At 40.0% G+C, this 19,381-nt stretch overlaps 1 protein-coding gene across 2 annotated transcripts in view; it reads left to right on the top strand.

Moving 5' to 3' along the window:
- The window catches only part of LOC149250334 (uncharacterized), a 75,777-nt gene that overhangs the window by 14,402 nt on the left and 41,994 nt on the right, over positions 1–19,381 (top strand). For both annotated transcript variants that reach the window (XM_089459029.1, XM_089459030.1), the window contains exon 3: positions 18,478–18,560. In XM_089459029.1, coding sequence (XP_089315155.1) covers positions 18,478–18,560 — 83 coding nt within the window. The remainder of the gene's footprint in view (positions 1–18,477; positions 18,561–19,381) is intronic.

Below are 19,381 nucleotides of genomic sequence, written 5' to 3'. Positions count from 1 at the left end.
TTGTTTACTCATTCAATAGCCTTGCTTATTTATTGTTTATCATTAATTATAGGCTGTTTTGTTATTGTTGTTATGAATTTTGCATGTTGTAAATTACGCTTATTAAAAACTCTAATTTATAACAACAATAATTAATTTCAGGATAACATGTGTTTGGGATCTATTTGAGTCTCTCCAAGACTATTTAATCTCTCTAGATTTAGCCATAGGTCCTTTGAACTCGTCACCTCATCTCACCTAGAGCCATATGTAATTGAATATTACCCTTGGGTGTTTATTTTGCGGAGTCCTTGGGGGATATTTAGCTAGGGAATTCTTGGGTTACCTAATTTGTGAGATTTGCTAGGGAAGCCTCCCTTGGGGGGATAATATCCATCCATAGAACAATAGGGGAACAACTACTATACTGACAATGGTGGTTGATCTCATTGTTGCCCTTAACCTAAAGTGTTTAGTGAGGCTTTGCACTAAGGTGCTAGATTTTGCAGTAACAAGCTGCATAATAAATAGGCCAATAATGTAGCACTTTAGCCTTAGCTTTGGGTTTGATTAATCAACAGTAAAACATCCTGAACAACTTTGGCATGTTCACACATGTAAAAGGTGAATTATTGAAATATGCCAAATGAGGGCTAAGTCAAGAAAAAAATTATATGAAAAGGGACGAAAATGTATCATGTGCCCTCTAGGAGTGGGTCAATGATGGAAAATGGGCATGATATGAAATTTATCTAGGTAAAATGGAAAGGGGATAGCACAATGGATGTTACTTAGGGCAAATGATGAATAGATAATGAAAGGGGAATAACAACTAATAAAACCACAAGGGAATGCATCACCAAGCTAGAGGAAACGACAACTAGGAAAAAGACTTGAACCCAACATGAAACAAACAATAGAAAGTAATGATCGTTAGATAATGAGCACATGTTAAGGAGATAGGAGATTTTTCCATCAATATTCAATAATGGAGTAGCACCTTCAACAAGATGAATACACATAATATGTCGCTGAATTAAGCTCCACCAATGATACAAATTGTCCAATAAATTTTATAAGATGAAGTGAGCAATAGAGCACGAAAATGAAACTATTAAGTCATCTTGTAACAATGTCATTTTCCCGCTTGGTTGGCCAAGGGTAAGATAAACAATGAGGGTAGTGCAAAATAATACGTGCATTAACAAAATTCTCTAAGATTTGAAATTGGTACATGGAAGGTTGATGGGTGTCATCCTACAAGTATAATGAATTGGTCCTTAGACACCCTGTACAATCTATGGTTTAAAATGCCTATTATGCTCTCGGTGCTCTTGTGGGTTTTTCTTTTCTTAAGGTATCTTTCCTTTGTCCTAAAATATCGTTATAGTTTTGAGCATTTCATGCAAATGAGAGATGGCATTCTTGTTAGAGCCATGTATACTCATTAGCTCCAGATCCATAGCCTCATGACTCCTTAGGCCAACTTAAAGTTTGTTCACATCAACTTTGGGTTGAGACAATGTTGAAGAATCTAGGGCAGTTAGAGTTAGAGTGATTCTTCTTAGCATGATAACTATTTGTGAGGTGTTTCAACTTATTCTTCTTGTTCAATCTTCACTTGTTATTATTAGAGTGTGTCTTCTTTAGTTCATCAAATAACTACCAAAAACAAAGAGACAAGAACACAAGATGTTGGCATTCTGCTAAGGCCAAAACCTCTCCCTCTTGGAGAGGAAAACCCGCACTAAATTATTCTTATAGAGATTCCAATTGACGAATACCAAGACCTTGACCCTTGACCTATTAGGCCACTCCAAGACCAAGACACCAATCCTCTCCTTCGTTACTGCTGAGATCATCATCATCACTGCTGCTTCACCTTCTCTGAGATATTCATTACAATAACGAGATGATTACTGCTGCCTCTTTGTTAGATCTTCACTGACATCTTCACTATAGTTTTATTGAGATTATTTCTGCATTCTCATCTGTAATTATATCTTCATCAAACTGAGATCGAGTTCATGACTTCATCCAAATTGTATGTCATGCCAAATCGTGTTACTGTAGGATCTATTCATCGCAATTGGTGAGATCATTGAGATCCTTTTTGCCACCCTTAATCCGAGACTGTAACTGTGATTATATGATATGCCGAGGGTACACTGTAAGATCACTTAGTGACTGCGTTTAGTTTGTTGAGAGAGCACTGTGAGATCATTTAGATTCATGATTGCATTTAGTACATTGCAAGAGCACTGCGATTACTTAAATCATCCGTTGTGTTTTTTTCCTACTCAAAGATCCTTATTGTATTGCCCATCAAAGAACTGAGATATAGAGATTGTACATATGTAGAGGATGTATTGCTACATCCACGATTACAATGATTGTGTTTTATATCACTGTGTTGAAGACTGTGATCATGAGGAGGTCGAGACTGTTATTGCATTGAGACTGTCATCACAGGAATGCCGAGGGAGTGTATTCTCCTCCTTCATCGAGACAAAGTATCCACCGAGATACTATACTTCGCTGTGCTCGTCGAGACTTATAGAAGAGTTTTGTCCTATTCCGCAGTTGCAGACACTTATCCAAAATTCCTTGTCTCTGTGGTGATTCCAGTTGCGTATTTATAGGTGTTTATCCATGTATGCAAGCCAACATGAACCAGTGAACTGTTGTGACTTCATTTTTGAGCCGACTTGACATCTATATATGCTTTGAGGCCAACATGACTGTCTTTCACATTGTTTAGCTGGCAGACTTCTTCTTGAGCTTGTCTTGGAGGGCTACTTGACATTTCTATGGACTTGTATACATTACACATATGCTCAAGAAGAGCTCTTTACACATGTCTTTGACTCTTTGACTTTCCTAGACCTATTTATTTATTTAATTTTTTACACCCTTAATATTTATTTATATATTCCTTTTTTTTTCATTTATTGATTTAGTTATTTTTTTAACGCCTTCTCTTTTATTTTTATTCCCTTGTTAAAATTAAATAATTGATTAATTAATTACTTAATTAAATAATTTGATTATTATTTTTTAATGAACACTGTCTCTTTTATTTTTATTCCCTCATTAATATATTTTTTTAAAAATAATTTTTACTCTTTATATTTATTTATTTATTCCTTTTATTCATTTATTGATTTAGTTATTTTTATTTTATTATTTAGTTATTATTTTTAATCCTTATTTTTCCAATTCATTACCAAATAAACAATTATTCAATAACAATAAAATAATGCATAAATAAATTAGTTAATCAAGTAAATAAATAATTATACAAATTAGAATTCCCTACCCTAGTCAAATATAGCCGTTTGGTTATTAAAAATAAATAAATTATAATAATAGATAAAAAACTGTTTAAATATATTAATTTCCCTCCTTGGTCAAATTTAATCGTTTTCCTCTAGCCGTTAGGATGACCTATCTTCCTATTTAACCTTCCTCTGAGATCTGTCTCTTCATCTTGTCTTGAAGATGAACCACACTGGCTAGTTCGAAACGCGTCAACCAAATATTGGCAATGTGATTTTTTCCGAAAATCTTCATTAATTAATAAGTTATGGATCACAAAAGCTTGAATTCGAAACTCATTCTTATCATTTATAAAAATAATATTTCTTTTTCTTGACAAGTACAAAGATCAAAATTACATTTGTAAATACCGAACCTAGTTACACTTTCTTCAACAGACAGATCATCACATTATGAAATCAAAGATGTGTCATGCTTGTCATCTGCTAGACATCAAGTTGGTGGAGCACCTTATCTTCTATTGCCTTAGATATAATGAGATAGGAGGAGCTTCCACTATCTTTACAAAGTTAGGAGAATCCCTTACTATTTTTCTTTTGATTCTTCTAGGAAAGGTGTCTAGCAATCTTCTTAAGGGAAGTACAAAGTTTTAGAGGACAGATTCTATGGGTCTACCCAAGAAAAAACTTATTAAGTTGATCCCTTCATTTTTTCTCCTAGTCTTTGGTGGAAGATGACCTTTAAGTGCTGTGTAGAGTCCCATGTGACATCCACTTCTAGATCAATGAAACATCATGTTTCTTTGAGGTCTACAATTAGAAGAACAATTGCCACTAGAGCCTTGAGGAGGCTTCACTCATGATAGTTTAACTATTTGCTCTCCCATCATCTTGACTTCCTAGAGTCTCATCACCAATTTCTCCTCAATGACCTTTAGTGTTAGGAGAATTGTGATAGATGTTTGTAATATCCCTAAGGAAAATTAACAATAAATATGCAAAGCAAACATAGACAAAAACACCATAAAACAGTGACAAAAATCAGATCACAAATTGACACCAAAACTGTGCTACTGAGCTCTTTTTATTAATGAAAATGGGTGTACAATAAGGTGCTGGAATGAGTTGTTAAAATTGGACAACTAGGTCCAAACTCCATGTTCTGATGCTCAGATTAAGAGGCTAATATTTTTGTTGGATTCCTCTTTCTGAGAGGTGTAAAATCCATATAAAAATAGTCTTAATCCGATGAGCAGAACTTATATTTTGAATTTATTATTCTTAATAAATTATATGTGCTAGGTCAGCCAGTTTTGTAATGTAGGCTCACATGCCCAACAGATGTGTCACACACCCTCATTGATGGATATATATACAAGAAAAGTTGGAGAGGATTTGAAGAGAATACAACTCACATCTTCCTCTCTCATCCTAAAAGTACGAGCTACATGGAGGGTTGTTGTGACACATGCTGGGCTGACTGACCAAAGGAGACTTTGCTGGTTGAAGCATCCTGTTGACCGCCGAAACGAACACATACATTTCTCTTGTTTCTGATTTGTCTTCTGTAAGATCTGCTTATATGTTCTATCTGCATTTTGCTTATCTACTTGTATGATTGCTGTGAGAAAAGCGAAATTGCTCTTAGCATAGAACATCTACAAAACTTTACATGGTATCAGAGCTCAGGTGAAGACAAACTCTATCTATAGCAATCATCAAAAAATCAACAAAGTCTCTCTTGTTAGCTGCGCAGTTCTAATGCGTCTGGGTTATACGCATGAGAAGAAAGGGTGCAGATGTTAATTCCGGGGATTCGGTCGAATTAACAGCAAGAGGAGAAATCGGTTGACAGGATTGCAGCGGATCTTTCATACGTTCAAGAAGGCAAAGGTTGCGCAGGCTTGAAGGTTGAAAGATCGAAGGAACACGATGTCTCTAGCTCGCAATTCCAAAGGGATAACAGCGCAGTTCTAATGCGCACTGTTCATGCACATTGCTGAGGGAATGCGAAGGGTTATACTTGGAGACGGTGAGATTGATAGGGGTCTGGAGTGGTAATTTAACAGTGGTCTCTCATACGCTCGAGGAGCAAGGGTTTGCGCAGGTCGAGGTTGAGAGAACGGGTTGAAGACGGAATTCGAGCAGCGGCTTGGGTATAAACAAAGACGCAGGTTATACGAGCGGTGGCACGTTCAGAGAAATAGCGCCGGAAGTTTATACGCAGTGAGCTGTCAGGACTTGGTTGGACACGTGGTCAGAGATCGGTGGTATTACGCAGGTCACTGATGGTCTGACGCGTGGACAGTATTATATACACAGGGTTATATATATATACGCTGATGCGTTTGGAGCAAACAGCAAAGGAGATTGCGCAGGATTGCGGAGATAACGCGTGGACAGGGTTATATATATACGCAGGTTTATATATACAGTGATGCGGTTGGAATAAACAGCACGAAGATTACTGAAACATGATGAATCTGCTTCGTTGTGGAAGAGCCGCAGTCAATAAAGGCTGTAATGTTCTCGAATGCAAAAAGATTAATACGCAGGTCAGAAGATCTATCTGTCACCTAGCCGCAGTAAGGGAAGATATTTATATGATATAATAAAATACGCTGGAACATATGCTGTCTAGAATTCACAGGCCCTAATCTATGCAGTCAAGATGGCTCCCATATACGCGGAACATGATGGAGACTTACACGCTGTACATGAGAGGAATGCAACACCGTTCACAAATGGATTACATGCTGTCATGAAAACATATATGCACAACTATGGAAACCCTATACGCTGTGCAGGCAATGAACGCATCAATGCAGTGCAGTCAATGATAAACATTGCTCGTGGAATACATTATCGCAGTCAATATGTGAATGTGTTACACTATATTCACGCAGTTATATATCAGACACAGTCAACGTGTGATACCCTGTTATACGCAGTCAAATCACTGTCAAAATGAGGTAGCTGCAGACCATACGTGAAGAAGCCACAGACTCCTGTGAGTATCCTCGAATGAAGAAAGCCGGATGTATGTGATCTGGGCACATCTAGTCTTGATGAGCTAAGATCACAACAGTTATAAACATTGAACAATGATCTTGATTTTAGTTGGATAAAGAAGATCTCATTGACATACAGCAGCCTTGAAGCATTGGATGATGTTTCTATATGCTGTAGTGATCACCTCTGAAGAAAGTAAGAGACAAGGATCATAATCTTACAGTACAGTAAGATGCAGTTATGATCTCAAGGTTCAAAGATCATCTCAGCCTCTTGGAATAATCATGGTGTGTAATCACTCATCAGAGCAGAGATGAGATCATTAGCATGAGTAGCATAATGAAACATGATGTAGATCATGGATAGCATGATGTATGGGCAACATGATGAAGATCATGGGCGTACAGTGATGTATGAGAGCATGATGATCATGAGCAGCATGATGGTGCTACACAGTAAGGTGCAACAAATGGATGAAGGAAAACATACAAGGGGACCTTTCCCCTCAAGTGTCACAAAGACATCTGAGATATTGCAACTGGTCCATTCTGATCTTTCCGGTATGTTGCCTGTAACATCCCTAGGGGGATGTTCTTACTATATGACATTTACTGATGACTTCTCTCGCAAAACCTGGATATACTTCTTGAAGAAGAAGGATGAGGCTTTCATGTGGTTCCGTACCTTCAAAGCCTTGGTGGAAAATATGACCAGAAAGAAAATCAAGATTTTGAGGACTGACAATGGCACTGAATATGAGTCAAATGAGTTCAAAGACTTTTGCAGAGAAGCTGGCATTAAGAGGGAGACTACCACTGCATATACTCCTGAGCAGAATGGTGTTGCTGAACGCAAGAATAGGACTATTGTGGAAGCTGCCCGTGCCATGCTATGTGACCAGGGTCTTCCAAAGTCTCTGTGGGGAGAAGCTGCAAATACTGCTGTGTACATTCAAAACCGATGCCCTCATTCCGTTTTGGACTCCAAAAACTCCCGAAGAGGTTTTCTCTGGTAAGAAACCTGATGTCTCACATTTTAGAATTTTTGGATGTCCTGTCTATTTTCATGTGCCGAAAGAAAAGAGAAGTAAGCTGGATGCTACTGGGAAGAAAGGAATGTTTGTGGGCTACAGTGAGACTTCTAAGGCATATAGAGTCTATGTACCTGGTCAAAGGGAAGTAGAGATAAGCCATGATGTCACTTTTGACGAAGATGCTTCCCTGAAGAAAGTAGTAGATCTTCCTAGTTCTGAAGAAAACCATGAAGAAAGACCTGGAAATCTGGAAGAACCCCAGGATGAGACTATGCCTGATGTTGAAGGGCCAATGGACCCTATTGATCCTTCCCCTTCTCTAGGAAAGAGGCCATCATGGCTCAGGGACACCCTCGAAGATGCTGAGGGTCATGCTGCCCCAAGGGGAACATTCCAAGAAAGCAAGAAGCCGTGTAGATACCAAGGGTATCTAGCTGCCTTGAGTACTATTATACAATCTGAACCTGGATCTTTTGAGGAAGCCATCAAGCATCAAGTCTGGAAGGATGCTATGCATGAAGAATATGAGGCTATTATGAAGAATGATGTCTGGGATGTGGTCCCGAGACCGAAGGACAAATCTGTTGTCACCGCTAAATGGCTCTACAAGATTAAACATGAATCTGATGGGAGTGCTGAAAAGTTTAAAGCAAGATTTGTTGCCCGTGGCTTCTCTCAAAAGGAAGGAATTGACTATGACGATATATTTGCACCTGTGGCTCGATATACCACCATCCGATCCATCATAGCCCTTGCTGCTACGCAAGGATGGAGTCTTCATCAGATGGATGTCAAGACCGCTTTTCTGCATGGTGCAATAAAGGAAGAGGTGTATGTAGAACAACCTCTGGGATTTGAAGTTCAAGATCGAGACACTTATGTCTGCAGGTTGAAGAAAGCCCTCTATGGGTTAAAGCAAGCACCCAGAGCTTGGTATGAGAGGATGGATAGTTACTTGATGAAGCTGGGCTTCACTCGAAGCAATGCTGATCCAAATCTTTACTTTAAGGTTGAGGAAGGAAAGCCTCTCATTCTAGTGCTGTATGTGGACGACCTCTTCCTGACAAGTGATGACCCTCTCATTCATCAATGTAAGAGGGAGCTTGCTGCTGAGATGAAAGACCTAGGACTGATGCACTATTTCCTAGGCCTGGAGGTCTGGCAGAGACCTGGAGAGATTTTCTTTTCTCAAGGAAAGTATATTGTGAAGCTTCTGGAAAGATTTGGGATGGTGGACTGTAAGTCCGTGTCGACACCAATGGAACTCAACTTTAAGAAGTTGAGTGGCAGCGCTGCAGGGCCTATCTTGGTCAATCCTACTGAGTATCGTCAACTCATAGGAGCTTTGATGTTCTTAGTGAACACCCGTCCGAACATATGTTTTGCAGTGAATACTTTGAGTCAACAGATGGTTGAGCCTCATCATTTTCACTGGGTTGGTGCCAAGAATCTTTTGAGATATCTTCGGGGCACGATAAACCATGGGCTGAGATACACTGCCGGGAGTGTGATACTCCGGGGATATACTGATGCCGATTGGGCTGGCAGTGTGGTGGATCGTAAGAGCACATCTGGATGCTGTTTCAATCTTGGTTCTGCTTCGATCTCATGGATGAGCAGGAAGCAGAAGTCGGTGGCTTTGAGCACCGCGGAGGCCGAATACATTGCTGCTAGTATGGCCTGTTGTGAAGCAGTTTGGTTGAGGAAGCTCTTTAGTGAGCTGTTCCAACATGTGCTAGATACCACTGTAATACTCTGTGATAATCAGAGTGGGATTCGTATGACTGAGAATCCTGTGTTCCACGACCGATCCAAGCATACTGATATCAGGTACCACTTTATCTGGGATATGGTACAACAAGGCGCCGTAAGGCTCGATCATATAGGAACTGATGAGCAGGTCGCGGATACTCTCACTAAGCCCCTGGGGAAGGTCAAGTTCCTAACCTTCCGTGAGAGTCTTGGTGTCGTGGAAAGACCCTATGATGTGGGTCCTGTTGGACGATGAGCTCTGGGAGCTCTGGGGGGCTTTGGGGATAGCTTCTCGGAGCTATAAGCACTCACAATGCTTCTGCCCCACCCTTGTGATTATTGAGCTGGTTCGCCACTCATTTAATCTGTGCCCCGTATGCATCCTACCCATTGAGTTCAGGGCTCATGGGAAGTACCTCTCATTTGGCCAATGAGGTGTGGAAAAGCTAGAGACTATTAGCAAAGACTGATGGACGCATCAGAGATTGCCGTACTCTCTATCTAGGATGGCATGGTCCAACCACTTGATCTGGGATCAAGATTTGTGAGGTCTGGGACCTCTGGACTGATTATGTCAGTCGGGGAATGATGTCTTTGTGACTGACCCACTTCTGTTCTGAAATAAAGAAGCCAGCAAAGCAAGTTTCGGCGGGATGACTCACGATGTTAATTGCACTAATAGATGGAGTTCTCCCTAGTTGAGAGGGAGTGTTAAAATTGGACAACTAGGTCCAAACTCCATGTTCTGATGCTCAGATTAAGAGGCTAATATTTTTGTTGGATTCCTCTTTCTGAGAGGTGTAAAATCCATATAAAAATAGTCTTAATCCGATGAGCATAACTTATATTTTGAATTTATTATTCTTAATAAATTATATGTGCTAGGTCAGCCAGTTTTGTAATGTAGGCTCACATGCCCAACAGATGTGTCACACACCCTCATTGATGGATATATATACAGGAAAAGTTGGAGAGGATTTGAAGAGAACACAACTCACATCTTCCTCTCTCATCCTAAAAGTACGAGCTACATGGAGGGTTGTTGTGACACATGCTGGGCTGGCTGACCAAAGGAGACTTTGCTGGTTGAAGCATCCTGTTGACCGCCGAAACGAACACATACATTTCTCTTGTTTCTGATTTGTCTTCTGTAAGATCTGCTTATATGTTCTATCTGCATTTTGCTTATCTACTTGTATGATTGCTGTGAGAAAAGCGAAATTGCTCTTAGCATAGAACATCTACAAAACTTTACATGAGTGCACTCGGGGTTGCTCAAGGCAAGCTAGCAAAGCCCAAATGACAAATAAGACACCCTTCCTTTGATTTGCTACTATGCTGCTCAAGCTTTGCGTTGAAGATGCCTAGAAATATGTTGCTGGCTGAATGAATCTGCTGCTAGGGCTTTCTCCCATGCTTAGAAAATTTTGTTAAATTAATCCCAACCTCTCCACCAAATACCCAGAATAACCCACGAAGGAATTGGCCTTTGCTTGACTTCGGAAATTTGGCTTTATTTCCCCTCTATGGCTCAATTGTTGGGTAATTCGACCCACTGTTGCAAATGACCTCCAAAATGGCTGCAATACTCCTCAAAATGTCCCCCAGGCCTTCACTCAAAGTTTCAGCCAAATCCCCAACTCACTCCATCTCCCGGAGTGCTCCCACAAAACACTGCGCAATCCTTGTGCTGTTGTAGCTGCCCCTCTCCCAAAAGTTCGATCCTCTTGATGGTAGTGCAAAAATGGCAAGGTGAAACTCCCTCCTTGGGTTGGCACTCGAAGTCCACCAAAGCAAGGGCCGAGATCTCTGCTCAGAGATGCTCGTGCGCTAAACAACACTTGCAGACTTGGCTTTAGCTCAAGCGTGCTCTTGTCTTAGACAATTTTGTAAATGAGAGATGAATGAGCCAAATGAGTGTCTCTTCCTCCTTTTGTCAAGATGCCTCCAAAAATGCCATTATGGGCCCACTTCGAACTCCTCACACCAATTCTGCTCCAATGAGAGCGTACTTCCCATGTGGGCCGAAATTCTCTTGTGGTGGCCCCCACGCTCCACCAAAGCCACAATTTTTCCTCTAGCTCTAATGTTTGAGTTCCTCTTAAGCCAAAAGTCAAATGTGGGTCCTCTAAGCCCACTTTTCCTGAGTGCATCCGTGCAATAAACCAAAAATGAGCAAAAAATGATATTTACTTAGCAAAATACTAAGTGGGAATATCACAATGTTCAATTTCTAGCCATGATCGTCCATCCTAGAGTCCTCATCACATGTTTATATTAGAAATAGAGTATCAGGCAATGCATTGGTCCATTGAAGATTGATGACCTTATTGGGGAGTCCTTTTCATCTTCCTTTCATTTTGCTTCTGCTTCTAGACTTGATGTATTTTGAAACCAATATATTTTTGTTCATCAGGGGTTTTGTATTTTTTTTAAATTTTTGATCGCTATTATCTATCTCTTTAGCTCGTTTGCTTGTTGTCGAGATTTGTAGCTTGGGAGGTACTCCAAACCTAGGGTACAGGGTTGTGGAGGAATTGGCATCACAAAAGTCATTTGTGGGCCAAGTACCCAAGAGGTGGGTTTTGCACCCAAGCTTGTGGGTGTGAAACCATGCATGGTTTTGATGATTTGACACTTGGAGATTATGGGGCACCCTTAATGGAGCAAGGGGCTGCCAAGAACACCAAGGGAGCATGCGCCAAATGGGAGAAAAAGGTTTTTTTTTGTTTATATATATGGGCAAAGTGGCACAAAGAATAAATTCGGCTTGATCTTAAGGAGGCCCAAGAGAGGACTAGACGTTGGCACTCATGATCATATAATTATAAGTGATGTGAGGCCTCATTTGGCATCCAATCATCCAAGGGCAACTCATCATAAGGGGAGGAACACATCTAATCTGACCGCAGACAATTGGAGCACCAACCGAAGTTGAGGAAGGGAAGTATTTGAGTCTTTCTTGTGACAGGTTGGAGGCCGAGTTTGGTAGGAGCAGGCCGAGCTTAAAGGTGGAAGATTCTGTGCACAAGTATAGGTGGAATTCTTTGTTTGATAGGGCCGAAAATTTCTGTGTAGGTGCAGGTGGACAACTCACTGTTTAAGAGGGTCGAGAGGGCCTAAAAGTAGTCTTTCCTAGGCCGCATTCTCACAAGGCACCAACGCAGGGATAGGTGATCTAAAGAGGAGGATAACCGCAGGTTTGGAAGGGTTGTTTGGCAAGAAAAGTGCAGTTATGAAGTTGTCACAAATTGCTCTAACCAGAGGGCTGAAATTCTAGAAGTAGGTACATAGGCCTAGCTACTTTGAAGACAAAATGGTTGACATCCAAAGGTATGTGATTGTTCTTCCATGGTTGATGTTGTTTTCTAGGTGATGGTGTCCAATTTGGACAGAGTTTGGAGGACATCTTGTGTACTGTTTGGAGGGTAGTTAGAAGGTGTGTTGTGTGCCCTAAGTGTAGACCTATAAAGGAGCATAAGTCTGCTAGGAGAGGCAGATTGGTTAGCGTAATGGTTGTTCCCTTGAAGGAAGAAGTGGCAGCCAAAGACAGCTAGTGAACAAGCCCTAGTCTATTGTTGAAGAAGGACATTCTACAGTGAAAGTGGGCAGCCTTCGTGCCCTTGACTTGTCTTCATATAGCAGCAGAGGAAGGCAGAAGTGGGCAGCCTTCGTGCCCTTGACTTGTCTTCATATAGCAGCAGAGGAAGGCAGAAGTGGGCAGCCAAGGAGCTGTTCACAAATGGAGTTGTGAACAACTACAAGAAGACCCTATGTGCTGCTGACTTGATGGACCAAGGAGCAGCTAGAGGGCAAAAGTATTTGCAGCTGTGTTCGGTGACCTAAAGGACTTGTGATCATTGAAAGAGGCAGATTGGAAGCAAAAGGACCAACTACTGTGTTCAGGGTACACGGATTGAAAGGAGCCGAGGTCATCTATATTAGCGAGTAAGTCAGTGCTATCTTGTTCAACGTAGATTGGTTGTCAATGACTGACACCAAACCCTAGTTGTATTTATTGTATTAGTGATTGTATGAAGGCCATGATCCCTAGTATGGAAGACCTAGACAGTTGTATTAAAGATTGATTAATATAACGATGTTGGGTTGAAAATTATAAAAAGTTGTCTATTGTGCACTAGTTGATTTACTGCTGTGTTTATTCCACTGTGCAAAGTAGTCTTGTTGTGGCATTTGAGTTTCTTGTCAGAGATTATAAGACCCTAACTTAGAATTTTGAGTGCTGTGGAAATTCAACATGGTATCAAAGCTACTTTGAAGGGCCATTGAATTAGAAGCTGTCTTTCTTGTGACAGGTTGGAGACCGAGTTTGGTAGGAGTAGGCTGAGCTTAAAGGAGGCAGATTCTGTGCACAAGTATAGGTGGAATTCTCTGTTTCACAGGGCCAAAAATTTCTGTGTAGGTGCAGATAGACGCCTCACTGTTTAGGAGGGCCGAGAGGGCCTAAAAGGAGTCTTTCCTAGGCTGCATTCTCACAAGGCACCAGCGTAGGGATATGTGACCTAAAGAGGAGGATAACCGCAGGTCTGGAAGGGTTGTTTGGCAAGAAAAGTGTAGTTCTGAAGCTGTCTCAGAATACCCTAACCAGAGGGCTGAAATTCTGGAAGTAGGTGTACAGGCCTAACTACTTTGAGGATAGAAAATTTGACGTCCAAATGTATGTGATTGTCCTTCCATGGTTGATGTTGTTTGCTAGGTGATAGTGTCCAGTTTGGAGGACACCTTGTGTACTGTTTGGAGGGAAGTTAGAAGGTGTGTTGGGTACCCTAAGTGCAGATCTATAAAGGAGCATAAGTCTGCTAGGAGAGGCAGATTGGTAGGCCTAGTGGTTGATCCCTTGAAGGAAGAAGTGACAGCCAAAGAGGGCTACTGAACAAGCCCTAGTCTATGTTGAAGGACATTCTACAGTGAAAGTGGGAAGCCTTCTTACCCTTGATTTGTCTTCATATAGCAGTAGAGGAAGGTAGAAGTGGGCAGCCAAGGAGCTATTCACAAACAAAGTTGTGAACAGCTACAAGAAGACTGTTTGTGAACAGCTACAAGAAGACCCTATGTGCTGGTGACTTAATGGACTAAGGAACAACTAGAGGGCAAAAGTATTTGGAGCTGTGTTCAGTGACCTAAAGAACTTGTGATCATTGATAGAGGCAGATTGGTGGAGTTGCAGACTGGAAGCAGAAGGACCAGCGGTTGTGTTCAGGGTATGCGGACCGAAAAGAGTTGAGCCCGACTATATTAGCGAGTAAGTCGGTTGTATCTTGTTCAGGGTACATTGGTTGTCAAAGGACTGACATCAAACCCTAGTTGTATTTATTATATTGCTGATTGTATGAGGGCCATGATCCCTGGTATGGAAGCCCTAGACAATTGTATTAAAGATTGATTAATATAATGAAGTTGGGTTGAAAATTGTAAAAAGTTGTCGACTGTGCACTAGTTGATTTACTGTTGTATTTATTTTGCTGTGTAAAGTAGTCTTGTTGCATTTGAGTGGGTTGTGTCAGAGATTGTAAGACCCTAACCTAGATTCTTGAGTGCCGTGTGTGAAAAATTTGGAAGACCCAAATTTCTACTGCAACAATTGATTAAGTATCTTCTATTTGTTAAATTACTGGACAAATTATTTACTGCATCCTACAACAAATACCGAAACTAATACACTGCAACATTCACCAATTAAATTAATTGTGGAAACAAGAAACTGAGCAAGAAAGAAATACACAACACATGACATTGTTATTTTTGGACAAATGTCCCTGGAAAAACCGAATGTGGGAAAACCTATGCATCAACTGAGGGTTTTAATTATTATGTAGTAGTAAATCTGAGTACAATTCAATGCCCAACTGGCTATCCGATTCAGAGAGAAACTGTCAAAAAGGTTAGTGAGAGAAATCTCACACTGTTCTGGGAGATTCGATTCTGATCAGGGGCTTGCTGACTGGCCCCACGATGCCTCTGCGCAGCTTTTGCGTCAACCCTACGCAGAACTGCGTCACTGTCGTTGGGATCTTAAGTAAATCCCTCTGCTGACTGGAAATTTGATCTCCAGGCCTTCCAGTCTCACACCCCGACTTCCTGCACTGAATCTCGTCTCTCCTAGTTGAAATTCGAACTCCCTTTGAAGCTTTGTGCTGTCTTTGCGCTGCCTCGCTGAATTGCTCTCTGCCTTGTCTGCCTTGCACTCCCCAGATCTGGAAACCTTCCTCCTGTCTACTATCCCTACCCCTCACTGTAAGAAATCACCTTGATCGATTCTCTAGCAACTACTGCTTTGCCCTCTCTGAGAAATTCGATCTCTTGATCTCTCTTTGATGTGTTTTCCAAATGCCCATCGAGTTCCTTCTTATAATCCTCCAGTTGAGTAATCAACGACCCAAATTAGATTCTAATCAATGGCTTAGATCATTTGGACTCGATCGTCATCTTCTTCTAGAAGTTTCACCCTCAGTTTGATTAATACCCTTTAATTATTTTAATTTCCTAAGTTTAGACTTAGGCATCCATTAAAAATAATTAATTATTTTAATAAAACTGTCTCCGGGTGGAATTTTCCAAAATAATTCTAGGTATTTTGGAATACATGTGTCCTAGCCTCCCTGCAAATTTTGAGGCTTAGAGCACATCCGATGCCTACTAGAAATCAATAGAAATTCAACACGTGTGTTTGGAGTTATATTTGCAAGCCAACTATGTATTTACAACAAGTTCCATTGACCTACCATTTTTACCAAAAACACCTTGTGGAAAATACCGAGGGATGCTTTCACATAGTTGTCAATGGCATCCCTAGCAAACCTACTAGTGTAGAGTTTAGACTAGTGTGCCACACCCAAAGGTATTCAAACTCGACACCTGCTGGCACAAAATTAGCCAAATGTCCATCAACATTGGTGACAACTGGTTAATCTATTCTTTGGGGTCTTGTTGACCTACTATTGTGGCCATTCATTGGATAGTAATAAAATTGTCTTATCTTCTCTCATCTGCTATTAACCTTTTTCCCTTTATTCTTTATTTCCTTTTGTTCAATTTGCTATCATTTTCTGTTGTGTACTGTGCCTCTAATTTCTTTTATACTTGGCTAGTTGGTAAGATTAAGTTTAGTTTAGGTGCGAATTATGTTAGGGTTTTTCTTATTCATTATTATTGAGGTTAAAAATCCTAGAGGAACCTGACTTCAAGCATTGTGCTGGGTATGTGTCGCCAATATTTGATGAATCCATATTTAAACCCAACACATGTCCCACCTTCTGTGGCCCAGGGTATTGCCCCTAATTGGAGTATTTGACAACTTTGGTTTGAGAACTAGTATATGGTAAAACCTTTTGTATTTTGTCAAGAATTCTTGGATATGCATAGTTTATATGGAAATGCGGTAAACACAGAATGATTTGGTTGTTTTTCATATGAAGTATGTCATTCACATGCAATTGTTATCATCCTTCAACTTTCCTTAGATGCACATTATCATGAATTGCATCAGACCAATGTTCCATGGGGATGCATCCCCTAGGGTTGGGTGCACACACCCCTCGCACCTGGGATGGGAGGACGTCTAGGGAAATGTTTCCCCATGTCCCCCTTTTTGGGAGACACTACTCCCCAAAAAGGGAATTGCATCAGATCAATGTTCCATGGGGATGTGTCCCTTAGGGTTGGGTGCACTCACCCCTTTCACTCCATGCACCTGGGATAGCGGGATGCCTGGGGAAATGTTTCCCCACGTCCCCCTTTTTGGGACATGCTTCGAATTGCATTAGATCAGTGTTCCATGGGGATGCGTCCCTTAGGGTTGGGTGCACACACCCACACACCTGGGATAGGGGGACCTCTGGGGAAATGTTTCCCTTCATCCCCCTTTTTGGGAGATGCTACTCCCCAAAAAGGGTGCTTCTGGGTGTCCCCCTCAGAAAGGGTAGGCGCCCCCCCTTAATTTTGTTTGAAAACAAAAAATTATGAGGAAGCTTAATATTGAACCATAGGCCCCTATACTAATGCTATGTAATTAATGGTAATATTAAATTCTTAAAGTAAAAGTTTCATCCTTTTACTTAAATTTTTAACATTACCATGAAATGACTCAGGATGTTTGAGAGTGGTTCCAACCTCATCACACTTCATATGGAGAAAATAGATATTCATATCCCATTCAAAATTCAGCAGACTTAACAGTTTTTAGGATTTCAAGATTGGGGGGATTCCAATGTTTCCATTGGATTCTATCAAGTATGAGGGTCTGGAACTAGCATTTAACAAACCCAAAATCAACCCTTTTGAAGGGGGACATGTCCCCCTCAATTTTGTCTAATAACCCTTGAAATTAAGAAAAAAATTAAATAAAAACAAAATTTAAAAAAACTAAAATTAAAACTAAAAAGAAAAATTCAAAACAAATATCAAAACCTAAACTAATTTGCAATCCCTAACTCACTCATTCGACTTGGCGTACCACACAGTGCTATATGACTTACTAGTTAACTATTGTCTCTCCTCCCCTGCGATTCTTCTTCAATGCACATTGTCCATTTTTAATTTTTAGTTTTAACTTTTGAGTCTTCATTCTAGATATCGATGACCTTATATGGGTTCTTTGACTCGTCACTCTTTACTATTTTTGAGTTTTAGTTATATCAATTTACCATTCTAGTCTTCAGACTTTAGCATCTACTATAGTCTATTTTGCTTAGTTCTAATTAGATTCTAGAATGATGAATTTAAATTTTAAGTCAATTTAGAATCTAGAATGATGAATGATGAATTTAATTTTTAAATCAATGTAGATTCTAGAATGATAAATATGGATCAATGTATTTCATTATTGAATCTCGTGGTATATGGATGAATGATACACACATCAGTATGAATGATGAATATGGGTCATTGTATTTTATTATTTAATTCAATTATGTATGGATCAATGTATTTATATTTTCATTATTGAATATATATATATATATATATATTGGTCATTGTATTTTATTATTTAATTCAATTATGTATGGATCAATGTATTTATATTTTCATTATTGAATATATATATATATATATATATATATAAGTTATATACCTTGACGCCCCCCCATCCCCCCTAAATTTCCTTAAAATTTGAGGGTACTCCTACACGTCCCCCCTGTGCATCTCTCCGCACCCGCATCCCCCAGTCCTAGAGTCTTGGTGAAACATTGCATCGGACTTCTGCATAATTGTGCTATTTGGCTAATGTGCTGTACGAAGAAACATCAAATCATACATACCAGTGGAGTAACTAGTGGTGAAAATGGATGTATTGCTTTTAAAATCATAATTCAAAAGTTTGATTGACAGAGGCCAATTTTTTTTGTTGAAATAATTGCTTAAGATCCCAACTTTAAGCCCTTTCTTTTTGTTTGTTCTTGCCAGGTTTGAGAAAGCACCTGGATAGGTTTTTTTGCTCTGTAGATCAAGATGGTGATGGAGAAATTGAACAACACGAAGCAACAAAGGTGATAAATAAGTTTGTTTATTCTGTCTCATTAGGGCATTTGTGTTTCCTTTTATGTTTTTTTCTTTCATGTCTTAAGTTTCTTCACCAATGAACATTTGAGGCAGCTTTGCCTAGAAACTAAAATGATATAATCTTCCAATGAAAAAAGTGAACGGTGATTTTGAATTAGGTTTTGTCATCTTATAGCTAGTAAGCCCTTATTGGGTATATATATCTCTGTTTGGTTCATTTTACTGTGTCAGCACACATCTAGAAATCTCTATGCTCTATTCAAATATATAACATATTGGGAAACATGCCGCTGGTTAGTTTTATTCAATTTGTTGGGGAATTATATCTGAATTTTATTGTAAAGTTTGGGGATGGTGTATATTACCTGAATTTAACTATGCATTTGGATGGAGGGAAGCTCATCTGCTGGCCACTTTAGCAATTGGTAGCCCATTGGGAACTTAGCTGGACTTGAACCTTAGCCGAATTAGAACTGGAGACCTGATGGCAAACTTCACCTCAAAGCAGTCTGTTTGAATGCATTGAGAGATAATCTACTGGGCTATCAATTGTCTTAATTATGAAGATATGGTCAGTGGTTTCGTCACTGCTTCATTTGTTGTGATAAATGAGCAAGGTCTACAATTGAGACAAATGAAGGGCAACCCAAAAGGAGAACCATTTCCACACAGGCTCCTGTTGTTGATTGGTTTAGCATTCTTGTACAGGTCCTCACAAGGTGCTATGTGGTACCACACAGGACAAGTGCTGGGAACCTTGACAGAAGTGCCTACTCTTGAAGTCCAACTCCTACAAAAGGCTGTGGGA

This window comes from Pinus tabuliformis, chromosome 7, assembly GCF_031772625.1.
Source record: "Pinus tabuliformis cultivar Carrire ecotype Pingquan chromosome 7, CPIR1, whole genome shotgun sequence".
NCBI lineage: Eukaryota > Viridiplantae > Streptophyta > Pinopsida > Pinales > Pinaceae > Pinus > Pinus tabuliformis.
This window is presented reverse-complemented; position numbering and strand designations above follow the sequence as displayed.